Genomic DNA, 14419 nt, shown 5'->3' with positions numbered 1-14419 from the left:
CAGTAAGTGCCCATTCATGGCATTAGAGTCATTCAGAACTATTTTCACTTGCAAACAAGTGTTACCAGTCAAAATTATACCTTGGAAACTCTCTTCTCTTCCAGATCCCATAATAATTTAACATGTTGTCACAGTGAATTACTATTTTTATACTAGTGATCTTAATATGTGTGGGGGTGTGCACGTGTGGACATGTTATTACTCCTTCCTGACACATATATGTTATAGATGAAACATTAATTTCCTAAGACAAGGGATAAATGCAATGCATTACAATGCCATGCCAAAATCAGAGAAAATGCTGGAATTAGAATTTGTCCCAGGGAGCTGGTACAGTTAAAAAATTTCCTTTCATATAGGTCTATTCGCATAGGCATATGTTAACACATTAGATGAGTGCAGAAGTTCTGAAATGTAGAATTTTCCTTTGTGACATTCAAGGTATTTTATATCAGGATATATCTGAAGCTAGGTATTGATTAGTTTGTTTTAACCGAAGGTTAGTTAATCTTTACTAACATAGTAAAGATGCTGTGCTTCTGCAAGTTCCAGAGGTATTCACAAGAAGAGGAGTGAAAACTAGGTATGGCAAGTAGCTGATTCTTCTAGAAGTTTCTTGGTAGTGATTGTGTCTAGAAGCAGTGACTTAATTTAAGAAGGTTCGTTTTTAATTGAGCAAAGCCACTCTGTAAAGGCTTTTCTTTTTGACAAATTTTATTAGCACTTTAATAAGAAAATGCCTTTGGATGTAGTATAGCATAATATAGTTGGTGAAAACAAAACAGCGATTATAAACAGCACATTTTATTAAAACACGTTGGTCCAACTGAAAGATTCAGATATGCTTAATAAACTGCAGACTTCCTCTGAGTTACCACTTGTGAACTGAATCTGTATTCTGAAAGTCAAAAGCAGTATTCTTTTGCGTTGCTGTTACTATAGATAAAAGGTCATTAGGATCACTTTAGGTGTATCATGTTGTAATAGTTTGCTTTTGGTGACATTCTTGCAACTCAGACAGTGGTTTGGCTGGTTTTCATTTGTTCTGGTTTTGTTCAGGTAGAGGGAATGTGTGTCTCCGCTGGCCACCCTATTGCTCCTTTCCTATGTATATTTAACAATTTGAGTCTATGCTGTTGTGTTTAGTCAATATGTGAAAGACCTTTATGGAGATTGAAATGCAGGAGTGTGGTAAGAGATAGTTAAGAGAGATAATAGAAGGGATTTGGGGAACCAACAAAATAGAGATTAAGTAGTATTAAGGGCAAGTTTAGGGATCTTGGATGTGGAGACTGGGTCAACACATGTAATCTTCTTGAACAGGATTTTTGTGCCAAGTCCAGACTAGAAGATGTATGTTACGGACAGCCAGGTAGGAAGAAATGAAATTGAGAAATTGAGGGAACTGAGATGCAAATAGGAAAAAAAACCTAACTATTTCCTGGGAGACAGATTTTTTTACTTTGAATAGTTATGAGCAATTTATGTCACCAAATTCTCTTCATACCCTTTCCCTCTATTCTGTGATACAAATTTAAAAAAATCCCAATCAAACAAAAACAACTAGAAAACCACCACAACAAAACCCCACCAGACAAAGGCATCCGGGACACTATTCAGTTTGTCTTTATAGTGATCTGTGAAGTATAAGTGAAGACACGTGCTCTTTGAAAGCAAGATTCTGGTGGGTAAAATCAGTGATAAGGTCTATCATTCCATGGCATGGAGCCCAGAGTCTCTGCAATAGATGCATATGCAATTCTCATCTGATTCTTGAAATAACTCCTGAGTGGTTTCTAACTAAATGAGTATACATAAATCTCTTTTCAGATACAGCATATTCTTCATGATCTCTCTGGAGTATTTTTGAAAATAAAATATAGCAAAGTGATAGTAGTAGACATTTTTGCCTTGTTCCAGTCTTTATTGCCAGCCAAGAAGCAGTTGTATGCTTGTACGCTGGCTTACTCTCTGAGTGGCTTGCTGTTACCCTTTCAGGTCAAGTGAGCCACACATTTTTGGCATTTAATAATAGCTAGTGGGTTTTCTTGCCAGCCTTGTATATATTAATTTTTATAAATTTTCCATATAAGGTTGGAGGAAACGTATGTTAGGTAGGCGTCACTTCTATGCTGCTAAAACTCTAGAAAATAAAAAATGTTGGTAGGTTAAGATTCATTCTTAAACCGAGGTGTTTTCTGAACTCCTGATTTTAGTAAGCTTGTTGCTCAGCGCCTTTGTCTTTATAATGCTGTATGGCACTCGTAGTGGCAGTGGTGCCAGCCTGCACTTCCCTGGTAGCTCTGCACCCTTTCACCCAGGGTGTTGGCAGAGTGTCTCCAGGCTTCTAGTACTGCTTTCCTTGTGTTAGTCTCAGGTGGTGGCTACTGTGGTGTTAGCCTCAGTGGCCTTGAACCTGCACATAGTGCAGTTACAGCAGGAGTAATGGCCTGAGCTGTGGGAATCTCATCTTTTTTTTCTTCCCTTTGGGTGTAGCTTTTGGTTTGTGTCAGGGATCCGATAATGTATGTGTGAAGAGGTTAATGACTGGCATGCTCTGACTCAGCAGCCGCCCTGATCAATGTGCATTTTGAGTGCATTGTAAGAAAGAACAGCTGACAGGGTTAGAGCAGCTCCTGGTGAACTATATTGTCACCACGCTGAAAACTATTGTGGAGGAGCCACTTGTTACACTGGAGAGGAGTTCAGGGAAAGGGAAGTCTTCTGGGGACTCCCAGCATCTCTCCTTCTGAGAGTTTCTACTTTTCCTCTTTCCTTTTGTTCTTATTTCTTTCCCCAAACACCTTTCACCATTGCAGTTATTTTTAGTTACTGTACCCACCAATAAATCTTTGCACATGTGAACCTGCCTCAACATTCTTTGTGCAACTTCCTGTTTCTCTTGAAGACTTAAGATTCCAGCACCCCATTCCCACCCACCCTCTCCCTCCTCCTTTTTTTTTTCCTTATTTGCCAATTTGCTCACTAAATAATTCAGGTGAAGGTTATACCCACCACACGCAAAACTGTTACATAGAGGGCTACTTTTATAAATGAAGGCCAAAGGGCTAGTTACAACCATGTAATACTCTGATAATGCCATTTTTAGTAACGGTTCAGGCTGCTGTGTTGTAAGGACTTGGATTAAGTTTAGTAGCAGTATGCCAACAGCTGTTGTCTGTTTGGTTTTTCTTTTGAGTTGTGCTTTTTCTTTAGAGGGACAAGATACTTCTAGTTTTAATTAAGCCTTGAGTATGAGTGCATTTCAGAGTTGAATAGTGTTGAGAGGAAAATTTAAATGGCAGTGCAGTTTGGTTTTCTGAATTATGTATTCTTGAATATATTACATGGTATTGAACTACTGTAGTAATGTATGCATCACCAAACTATGCACCAAATACTGAAGGTCTGATAATTATTGTTGGATAGTTCCTCTTAGTTCCCTTTTTCTATTGTAAAATTGTCTGGCTTGCCTCAGAAAATAAATGTTTCTTTACAATTCCTTGCAGATTCCTGCTTCAGTGTCTTGAGGATCTTGATGCCAATCTACGGAAACTGAATTCACGTTTGTTTGTTATTCGTGGACAGCCGGCAGATGTTTTCCCCAGACTCTTTAAGGTAAATGCTACCTCGCAGTTATTGTTTCTAACCATAAATATGACTGACAAACTAATTACAACTAGGAATATTTCTTGTACTATATACTTCAGTGCAAGTTCTCATCCATGCAAATACTTAACTATCCTTGCAGTTTCCCTTTAAGGTTGTTTTTGTTAATTTGGTTTTTTCTCCTCTAATGTGCATATCACCAACTGAACTGAGTGGCTCTTAGACTTTAGGTTTTTGTTTCTTTCTTTACAGAAATGGAACTGATTTCTAATGGTTTACTAAGTGTAGGTCCAGTATATTACTGGATTTTCCTTTCTAGGTTCCCTTTGAAATACTGAAATATAAATCTGTGCACATGAATCCAGGTTCAAAGCCTAACCTGTGGAAGGAGTGGGCTTTTTAGAGCAAATATCTGCTGTGGTTGCTTTTGTGCCATTAAAAGGGATTTAATAGGCTTTTTGCTGGTAGCAGGCTTGGTAAAAGCATAGTGCAGGTAAAAAACAATTTCTAGGCAAAGAAGTTCAAGGCTTTTGTGGAGAAGGATCTTACTGAGCAAATTAAAGCTGCAAAGGATTGTTGCTGATACTGTCTTTCATGGATAATAAGTATAGTTAAGGTAACAATACTATAACAGGATAGTAAAAATGAACACTTTTGCAGATAGTAGTGAAATGCTAACTGGATGATAATCTGACTGGTCTTTGCTTGATTTCCCATCAGTGAAGAATTCCCTGCGTTAGTTGCTCTTTGTAACACCCCAGATTATCAAGCTTGGAAAATATCTGCCTGCCAAATTAGGTTTGATTGCATTTAAACAGAGGCAAAGATCTTTGTGACCAGCAGATCAAGGGAGGTGATTCTTCCCTACTACTCTGTGCTGATGAGACCTGACCTGGAGTACTGTGTCCAGCTCTGAAGTCCTCATCACAGGAAGTACATGGACCTGTTGGAGCAGGTCCAGAGGAGGGCCACTGAAATGATAAGAGGGATCGAATGTCTCTGCTATGAGGACAGGCTGAGAGAGCTGGGCTTGCTCAACCTGGAGAAGAGAAGGCTCTGGGAAGACCTTGTTGCAGCCTTTCAATACTTAAAGGGAGCTTGTAAGAAAGATGAGGACAATCTTTGTAGTAGGGCTTGTTGAGACAGGAAAAGGAGTGATGGTTTTAAACTAAACAAGGGGAGATTTAGATTAGATAGAAGAAATTTTTTGCGATGAGGCTGGTGAAACACTGACACAGGTTGCCCAGAGAGGTGGTGGATGCCGCATCCCTGGAAAGAATGCAAGGCTGGGTTGGACAGGGCTCTGAGCAATGTGATCTAGTGGATTGCAGAGGGATTGGACTAGATGACCTTTGAAGGTCCCTTCCAACCCAAATCATTCTATGATTCTATGGTATTGCTGCTGGATATATTGCCTTCCAGATTTGAGTGACCTGTGATAAGTTTTCTTACATACTTTAATGGCTACTTTGACAACTTCTGGTTTGGATCTTGCTGCTAGGCTGATCTTTCTATGCTAACAGCATTTGGAGTGCCACATTTTCCGAATGTTAATTTTAGTGCTGAGAAGTTAATGAAAATAACTTGCTGTATAGATAGTGTACACCAATCAAAAAAAGAACATCCACATCTGTCGATGTCAACTTTTGGCTGAAGCTTACCTGGACCGTGTATCTATCTCATATGGTTAATCTCACAGGCGCTTTTGCCAGAGCAGTAGCTGTACATCAGGCACTTGCAGTACAGTGAAGGGCATATAACACTGAACCAAGCATTTCAGATCATCGTCATTAAATATCTCAGAGGTGAGCAGTGATCCTGACCCTGAAGAACACAAAAAGATGTTTTTTGGCTAGGAGAATATAAGTTTAAGTAAATAATGGTGGGAGATGGTGAACCTTCTGTAGAGCCTTGTGTCAGGAGCCATATCACAGATGCCAGTATGCGTGGATTTCCTGGGAATGAATGTTTCACAGCTATTTCTTGGTAGGGCTCTCCTTTTCACAGGCTGAAGGACAATTCTTTGAAAAGGCAAAGCACTGATCTATCTTTATCCTTGCAAAAGGCCTTGAAAACCTTTGGGCTCTTCCATTTGTGTGTGTGTGTGCATGAATATATATGACTGGTTTTTTTCCTCTTTCCAGTCTGTCAGAGCAGCTTTGCTTCCCTTAAGACACTGAAATCAGCATCACGCGTGTTTCAGCAGTGCTAACAGTGCTGCTGGTAGCAGCAGTAGGCTGTCATCCCGTGAAGAAGTGCATGGAGACAGAATATTTTTACCACTGGACTTTGCAGGTCTTTGCAAAAATCTTTTAGGTTTGTGGTTTTTTGGGGTTTTTTTTAAGGAACTTGAAGACAGTGGTGCCATCTGACTGCAGAGATGCAACTTCCTCTAATAGCTGGCACCCACTTGGCACCTGTTTGTTAACTTGAACCAGTGAAGTTTTGGTTGTTGCCTCACTCCCTTTAATTTGTCCTGGTCTGCTCTGTATCTTTAATGCTTTGGGACTGGTATGATAAAGACAGCAGAGCTGGAAAAATCTCTAATTCTTAAATGCATTAGTGTTGCTAAAACTGTCCAGCAGTATGTGCAAAATGAGTTGTGTCCATGCTTCTTCTCAGTGCTCGTGCTGATGTGATCTGGATTATTCACACCATATAGCAGTTGTCTCAGTTCTTTGGCTCCCTTGGTGACATGGCTCTGGCTCTTGAAAAGAAAACCATTAAAAATATGTCCAAGATGCCAGAGGAGAGAAAGAGTTGTGGAGAGTGGTTTTACGTTATGAAATGGGAAATAGATGTCGTGTGAGGGTGTAGGAGGTTGCTTGAGGGTTTGGGGCTTGCTGCGTCAGTCTTTGCAGATTTAATGATGGAAGAAGCCAAGCCTTCTTTCAAAAATACAAGACTCCTTGGACTTGCCTGTCCTCAGGATTGTTCCTGGTCCTCACGTGGGAGAAAACTAGAGTTCAGAAGTGAAACACCACCATAGGTGAAAAGCAGAGAGTGCCTCTTGTCTCTTTGGTGTAAATCCAGTTCTCTGAAATAGTCTGGCTGGCATACCTAAATCGACTGATTAAGATTCTGAGGGATTAGAAAGGTATTTCTCAGAGTTTGATTGGCAGGATGACTTTCTAGGATGATCCTGTGCATACTTCACCTTTCCAGTTTCTTACTGTTGCAGAAGCTTTAGCCACTGGCTGATCCCTTTCTTTGCTTCTTTTCCCCCAGGTATTAATGTTGGCCTTGGTAACAGCATCTGTGACATAAAGGGTATTAGACTTGAAGACATCCTCTTTGTAGAAGACAGTTTTTTGTTGTTGTTGTTTTTTTTTTTTTTTTTTTTTTTTTTTCTAAATTGAGAATTTGAAGCTTGTCCATTCTGGTTGACGAGTGATTTGGAAAAGGGAAGGAAAGTGTGTGGTGTTTGGTTTGAGGGAGGAGAGTGTTATTTTGTGTCCCCCTTCAACCCCCAAAACTTCAGTTCTGCTGTTAAAGTTGACAGGCACATATGAAAAGCTTTTCTGCAGAGCAAGATACTGCTGCTGGTCAAGGTCTAGAAGACAGCCTCTGTCATCTTTCTTGTGTCTTAAGGTATACAGATCCTAAAGTTACAGCTGAGTTTCCAAAATTTGTGCAGAAGTTGTCCCATTACTGTGTGCACCCACAGTCATGGGACAGACAGAGGCTTTTTTTTTTCTGCCTGATTACTACTTAGATGCCAAAACATTGGACTGTGTTTTTGTGAGTCTTAGTGTCTAAATGTGTTTTGGGCCTTTTTGTATTTCTGACAACTATCTGCAGATAATAATAGCCGGTGTTCCATCTTGTCCCTGTCCTTCCTGTTCTCATTTGCTTCACCCTCCATCAAGCAGTTGAGTTGCTGAAGGACCACATGGGTTTTTTTGCATTGCAGGAGTGGAATATTGCAAAACTTTCTATTGAATATGATTCTGAACCGTTTGGGAAGGAAAGAGATGCAGCTATTAAGAAGCTGGCTAGTGAAGCCGGAGTGGAGGTCATTGTTCGAATTTCCCATACCTTGTATGACCTAGACAAGTAAGTTACCATTTCCTCTGATTTTAAAAAGAGAGAAAATAATTATTAATTTTATGTAGCATTTGGTTAGATATGGTGTACTACTTTTGATGCAGAGCACTTTGTAACAGTTAGGAAGACTACAAATTGGCTTTATGTTTCTCTTCTATCAATTCATCCAAATTTTATTACACACTGAGTAGAACTTTCCAACTCCAAAAAATGATACCTAACTGTATCTGAAATACAGTTTAGATTTGGGGTTCTCGTGACAATAATGGTTATGTTAATTATCTGTCTTTCATCATTAAGTTCCTCAAACATGCCTGTAATTTCTCCCAAATAAGATATGTCATTGCTTAGTTGTTTTGTTAGATTGTTTTGTCCTCATTTTACTTGCTGTACACAAGTTAGCAGAAAGCCCTTTATTTTTCAGGAACTGTTTCCTGTCAGTTATGTATCCAGTAAGTAATAAGGAGTTGTATGATACCCATGTATTGCCTTAACTTAATGCCTTTTCTGCCCTTATGTGGATCCTTAAATGGATTAGTATTAGCTCCCTATTATAGAAATATAACCTGAAAATTATTAAAAAATATGACTTGGCTTCCCTTAACATTGAGTAGTTTATTATGGTAGATGACCGTGGTTGTTTGGTTTTTTCCTCTTAAAACCTAATGTATGAGAGGCAGCTTTGGAGGAAAGGGGAATTACTTACTATTTGTAAACCGATAGCTGATTTTTTTTTTTTTAATCTTAAATTGAAAATTCCTTTTCTTCTGTCCCTGCTCAAGCACCCGCAGCCAAATGAACAGTTGGTTCCATTGACCATTTTGTAAATTATTTCTTTGAAGTTTTCCCGTTTCTGAGATTTCGGATGTATTTAAGGTGACAACTCAAAATGTGGAAACTGAGTAGTTTTGCAACAGGCACTACATCTTAATTTTTCCCCATTTTAAGACAGTTGTAATATTGACTACTGTTCTCAATACCAGAACAGAAATATAGGGGGTTTTTTTTAATGCAAATAGTATAGTCTTGTAGGTAACTTGGATAAATCTTTATGTGGCTGTGACCTCTTACCTGCTTTGCTTAGCTATATTTTATTTTGTCTTGTGCTGTCCGTGCTTATTACTTGTTCTTGAGGGACTTCCTTCAACCCAAGAATGAAGAATAATTGGTTATAAACAGTTAATTTATGTGTCCCCCTAGTAGGGGGGGAAAAAAAGGCTAGTAAAATTAAAGTTCAAGCAGTCTGCATTACCATGTATTTCTGTGATTTTTATATACCATGCTAGAGGGAGGTAAGAAGATACTTCTCTGTGTGTAGGTGTGTATATTTTGTAAAATAAATAAATAGTTTTATACTATTGTCTGACATGCTACTTCTTTTCTTTCTCTTCCAATACAGAATAATAGAGTTAAATGGAGGCCAGCCGCCTCTTACTTACAAGAGATTCCAGACCCTAATTAGTAGAATGGAACCACTGGAGATGCCAGTGGAGACTATAACCCCAGAAGTAATGGAAAAATGTACTACTCCAGTTTCTGATGACCATGATGAGAAATACGGTGTCCCGTCCCTTGAAGAGCTAGGTATGTTCTAAGATTGCTTTGACACTGTGAAACAAGATGTGATCTACCACTAAAAGCATGACACTTAACCATGAGAGGGGTCCTGCTTATGGTTAATTGTTAAACTGATGCCAATTATGACATACAAAAGGAATAAAAAAGGGTAATCAGCTCTGTAAATTTTAATTGTTTTATTTTAAATGGGAGGACAGATCAAACTACACTAAATACTGTTTGGCTTCCTGTAATACAGCACAACCTTTTTCATGTGGTACCAAATAATCATTAAACTATTAAGTCTTCAATACTTCACTTTTTATTAAATGCATTCAATGTTTTTGTGCTTCAGGTCATTAATCTGTTGTTTTACAAATTAATTTAAAAAACTATATTGTCATGCAATGCAAAAAAGATAATAAACCAAGTAATTTTTAAGGAAACTTCTTGGGTGATTAAAAAAACCCCTATGTTTCTGTAAATTAAATTTTAAGAAATAGTATCAAGCTATTTTCCTTTGAATCCACCCTCCCTCTCTTTCCTGTTCCACCTTCCACCTACCCCACAATACAAAGAAATGTGGTATGACCTCCAAATTGCTAACAAAAGGGTCTAGACGGATTTTGGATAAGTTCTGTATGCTCTGTCTGGTCTGTCTGAACTCTCATACAGTAGTCTTTGCATTTAAAGCCTGTTTAAGAAGAGGAGATCTCACTGTACAATGGTTAAACTATAGGCAAGCATGTTATCTCATGAACGATCCTGGGGGAAATGTGGAGGTGTGGAAGAAATTGTTTCCTTCTTTTCATCTTTTCTTTTGCAGCTTAAGTATGTGTTCATCACCGAATTGACAATAATCCCCATCTGTTGTTTAAGTCAAGGTCAATGAAACCTAGGAATGTTCTGAAGATAGCTCTCATGTGTTTAACTTGATGGAAGAATTTTTTAGACATTCTGTAAATTACAATAGCAATTGTTGCTGCTTAGTAGCAATCTTAAAAATATAGTTTTGGGATATTCCACATATTGCAGAGCTGAGAACTTGAAAATAGTTCGAAAAAGTTAGAAGGGTCATTCTGTGCAAGAGTCAGAAATGGAATTGAAGTCACGCCATTCAGCATGTAAAACTTGTAATGTAAATGAATGTAAAAATAAAAATTGAATTTTGCTGCAAGTTAGAGGTATTGGTTGCATACTGTTTTAAAACTTGTACTTCACTGTGTGTCCAGCTTAGGGTTATTCCCAAGATACAATAAAACGTAGTCAAGTATCAATATGCTAGAATCATGTGCCCTACAGTATAAGCAAACAAGGTATTTCCTTGTCTGAATTTGTTTTTCAGGTTTTGACACAGATGGACTGCCTTCTGCAGTGTGGCCAGGGGGAGAAACAGAAGCTCTCACACGACTGGAAAGACATTTAGAAAGAAAGGTGCGTTTCAAATTATTGCACGTTTGACATATCTGGGAAACATAGTTACTCTTTGCAATGTGGAATGTAAAATGAAGTGGGAAAATATTTTTTTTTAAAAAAATAAAACCTACAAACTTGAATTCAAGGCCTCAATATAATGATATGTATCAAGTTGCTGTTTCTTAGTTTTAAAAGGTAATATCAGGTTGTCTTTAGTTTGAATTTTAGAGAAAGTCCGTTATACTATTTTGTACTAAAAAAAATTCTAATTATCCTTTCTTTGGAGGCAATTTTACTTGAAACGTAGTTTTTATAACTTTGAGGGGAATTCCTCTAAAAGCTAACGTGTTGCTAGTTGTCTAGGTTTCCTCTGTATTTAAAAGAAAGGCATAGGTAGTTCTGGAAGACAGTTCATGCCTTCTGCCTTGAGATGAATTAACTTCTAGAGATTCTGCTGATTCAAAAGGAACCCCTATGTATCATAGGTAATGTGATCATCAGTCCAGTGTTTGCATTTGGTTATAGACAGTGCATGATTTCTGCCTTTATGTTTACAAGTTGTGACCTAGCCTGTAGTCTGATATTGCTGTGTGGTTTTTGTTTTGGTTTTTTTTTTAAGGCTTGGGTAGCAAACTTTGAAAGACCACGAATGAATGCAAATTCCCTTCTGGCAAGCCCTACAGGGCTTAGTCCCTACCTCCGCTTTGGCTGTTTGTCCTGTCGTCTTTTTTATTTTAAGTTAACGGATCTGTACAAAAAGGTATGATTTCTGTGTCATCAGCTACACATTCTTAGATGCCATGATTTATCCCTACTTCTACTAATAAAATGTTTTCCTTTAATGATGATCTTCAGGTAAAAAAGAACAGCTCCCCTCCCCTCTCCCTCTATGGCCAGCTGTTATGGCGTGAATTTTTCTACACAGCAGCAACTAACAATCCACGGTTTGATAAAATGGAGGGGAATCCTATCTGTGTTCAAATTCCATGGGATAAGAATCCTGAGGCTTTGGCCAAATGGGCGGAAGGCAGGACAGGTTTTCCTTGGATTGATGCAATTATGACACAGCTTCGTCAGGAAGGTTGGATTCACCATTTAGCCCGACATGCTGTAGCATGCTTTTTGACTCGAGGTGACCTCTGGATTAGCTGGGAAGAAGGAATGAAGGTATTGTTGCTTATTCTTGAATTTGCTAAAGTGCCTGTTGAAGTTTTGGATTGTCATTCTAGAATTGTTGTCACTGGGTGGCATAAGTTGAATTTTAAAGCTTAAAATGTGGCCAAAATTAAACTGGTTCTGATAAACCAGTGGTGCTGAAGTTCTTTCCTGGTGAACACCCTCTTTTATTGGAACATCAAAGTGTTTCTTGAAATAGGAATAGGTCTGCAGTTCTTTTGAATTTGAGATTTCCTCTTAAGTCATGGCAAATAAACATGGATTAGTCTCGTTACTGAAATCTTTTCCCAGTCATACTGTGTGAACAGAAGCTGTTCAGATCTCGCGTCTTCTTCCCTGTGAAAGGAGAGCACTACAGGAAGTCAAGTCAGAAAATAAAAGCTGAGAATATTCTTTCAGCAATTTCTGTCCCCTTGCCCAGTGTTTGAAGTGTGAGTATGGGCAACATGATTTGGCTGAAATTTCAGTGCGATTAATTTCTATGCAAGTATTCAAGAGATGCTGAAGTTCAAATTACAAATTTTAGTCTTTTGGAGAAAAGAATGGAATAATTTAATCTCAGCCTTTGAATCCGTTTTTACATTTTTAGACAGGTAGTACATCTTTTACTGAGCAATGAAATTAAAATTCATTTCAAATTTATTTTATTCAAATTTATTTTATTCAAATTTATTTCAAAAAATAAAAACCTAATTTTTATTAGGTTTTTATAAAAACCTAATTATCAGGATTGTCACCATCTTTATAAATGCATATAATCCTATGAAAATTCACTTTCCGTAAATCAGTTGTAAGCATTTAAAAATTTCATGAAGAAATTGTCTTGGTTACACAACAACATAAGCTGTTTTAGGAATATTCCCTTTGTGTCTCATAGATAAAGACATCGAAGTTGCATATGCATATGTAACTCCGCCAAACAAAGCTAGATATTACAGATAAATGCCAGCTTGTTCTTAGTTTTGAAATAATACAGGTGTCTGAAGGGCCCAGACTTGCTCTGCGAAAGGGTGTTTCATTCATACCTCTGTAGCTAACGAAAGTTAATCTGGCCTTGCATGGTGATGTTACTGCCAAAGTCTTACTACATGGCAACATCTAGTGGAACAGTTGAGTGCTAACACTTTATGTTCATCTAAAGACCTTGTTATATTATTAGTGTCTTTCCATTTAAAATGTTTTTTTAAAAGTGTTTTAAGATTAACCTTATTTTTTCAAAACAAACTTTTTTCCAAATAATTACAGATTTAAAGATATTATTGTAACACTTACTTGGTGTATTCTATAGAATAAATGCTGTATTGAACCTACGTAGAGAAAGATCCTCATTTAATGCTATTACTTTATTTTTACTGTATACTGGAATAATATAAGTTGAAATTGGGTGGCAGTAGTAAGATGTGGAGTTTTAGTGTCTTGGCATAAAGAAAGATGACAATTTCTTTGGAACATGTGGAGATGATGCAAATTTGAAAGAAAAATCAGAACTTGTAAAAATATGTATTAAATAAGTATCTGTTTTGGAAAATTACTTCTCAGTGCACTCTTTTCCTAAAAGGCACTTGAATGTTCTCCTTCAACGAATAAGGTTTTTCTTTATTCCGTGTTAGCCTGTATTGCTAGTGATCTGACTGAGCAGAGAAACTTCTTTTTATACATTAGTATTGTCTGTGTTAATAATTAAAAAAACAATTGATGCTGGAAACTTGAATGTTTCACAGCTATTGAGATCCAGATTTAAAGTAAAACCTTCATAAATTGTTGACTTTCTGATGGATTATTTTTGATACAATAGGGGTAGCAATTACCATGGAAAACTTTTTTGGTTTCAGACCAAAGTTGATTTTCGGTCACACCATTCTTTGGCTTGCTTGGTGATTCACATACTTATAGGAATTTGTGCATCCTCAAAACTGTGACTTATTAGATTAACTGTTTGCCTTCAAGAATACAACTTCTGAATGCTTGTGTTATCCTGAAACTCCTGAGACTCCTCACATAGTGAAAGGTGCTGCACAGGTTGAGGTATTCAGACCGACAGTTTGATTTTCGAAATGTGTTTTGTGTGTTCCCAGTTTTCTGGAAGTTGCAAAGCTTACTCAATTGTAATGTGATGAAGCAACTCTTCTGAAAGCAGCAAATGCCTCTTGCGAGCAGCTGGGCTCCAACCATCCTCGGTGCTTTAGTATAGAGAATTTTCCATAGCAGTTCTGTTACTGAAGGGATGATGAGATACTGCTGATCTGATTATGCAGCAGTAATTAATTAGCATTGTAGAATGCTAATTACTAAGTTTCTACAATATAGTCAAATTTTTTTTTTTTTTTTTTTTTTTAGAATGTGTTTATGTAAGAATAAACTTTTTGGTTCTAGCTTTCTGAGATGTCTACAAGGCTTTTTACAGGGTATATCAAACTTTTGTTCTTGAGTTTGGCAATTAGGTAAGCATTTTTTTTTTTTTTTTTTTTTTTAGAATGTGTTTATGTAAGAATAAACTTTTTGGTTCTAGCTTTCTGAGATGTCTACAAGGCTTTTTACAGGGTATATCAAACTTTTGTTCTTGAGTTTGGCAATTAGGTAAGCATTTGTGATGGTGTACTTCTTTCCAGGTAAG

General features: G+C 37.4%; 1 protein-coding gene across 1 annotated transcript in view; it reads left to right on the top strand.

Annotated features, from left to right (window-relative positions):
- The first annotated feature begins 1351 nt into the window (after nt 1-1351).
- Nucleotides 1352-14419, top strand: part of CRY1 (cryptochrome circadian clock 1) — a 19921-nt gene continuing 6853 nt past the window's right edge. The window contains exons 1-8 of the mRNA XM_010136611.1: nt 1352-1372; nt 1831-2003; nt 3510-3618; nt 7523-7665; nt 9056-9240; nt 10559-10647; nt 11249-11389; nt 11485-11796. Of these exons, the coding sequence (XP_010134913.1) occupies nt 1352-1372; nt 1831-2003; nt 3510-3618; nt 7523-7665; nt 9056-9240; nt 10559-10647; nt 11249-11389; nt 11485-11796 (1173 nt within the window). The remainder of the gene's footprint in view (nt 1373-1830; nt 2004-3509; nt 3619-7522; nt 7666-9055; nt 9241-10558; nt 10648-11248; nt 11390-11484; nt 11797-14419) is intronic.

This window comes from Buceros rhinoceros, unplaced genomic scaffold (genome assembly GCF_000710305.1).
Source record: "Buceros rhinoceros silvestris isolate BGI_N320 unplaced genomic scaffold, ASM71030v1 scaffold345, whole genome shotgun sequence".
Lineage (NCBI taxonomy): Eukaryota > Metazoa > Chordata > Aves > Bucerotiformes > Bucerotidae > Buceros > Buceros rhinoceros.
This window is presented reverse-complemented; position numbering and strand designations above follow the sequence as displayed.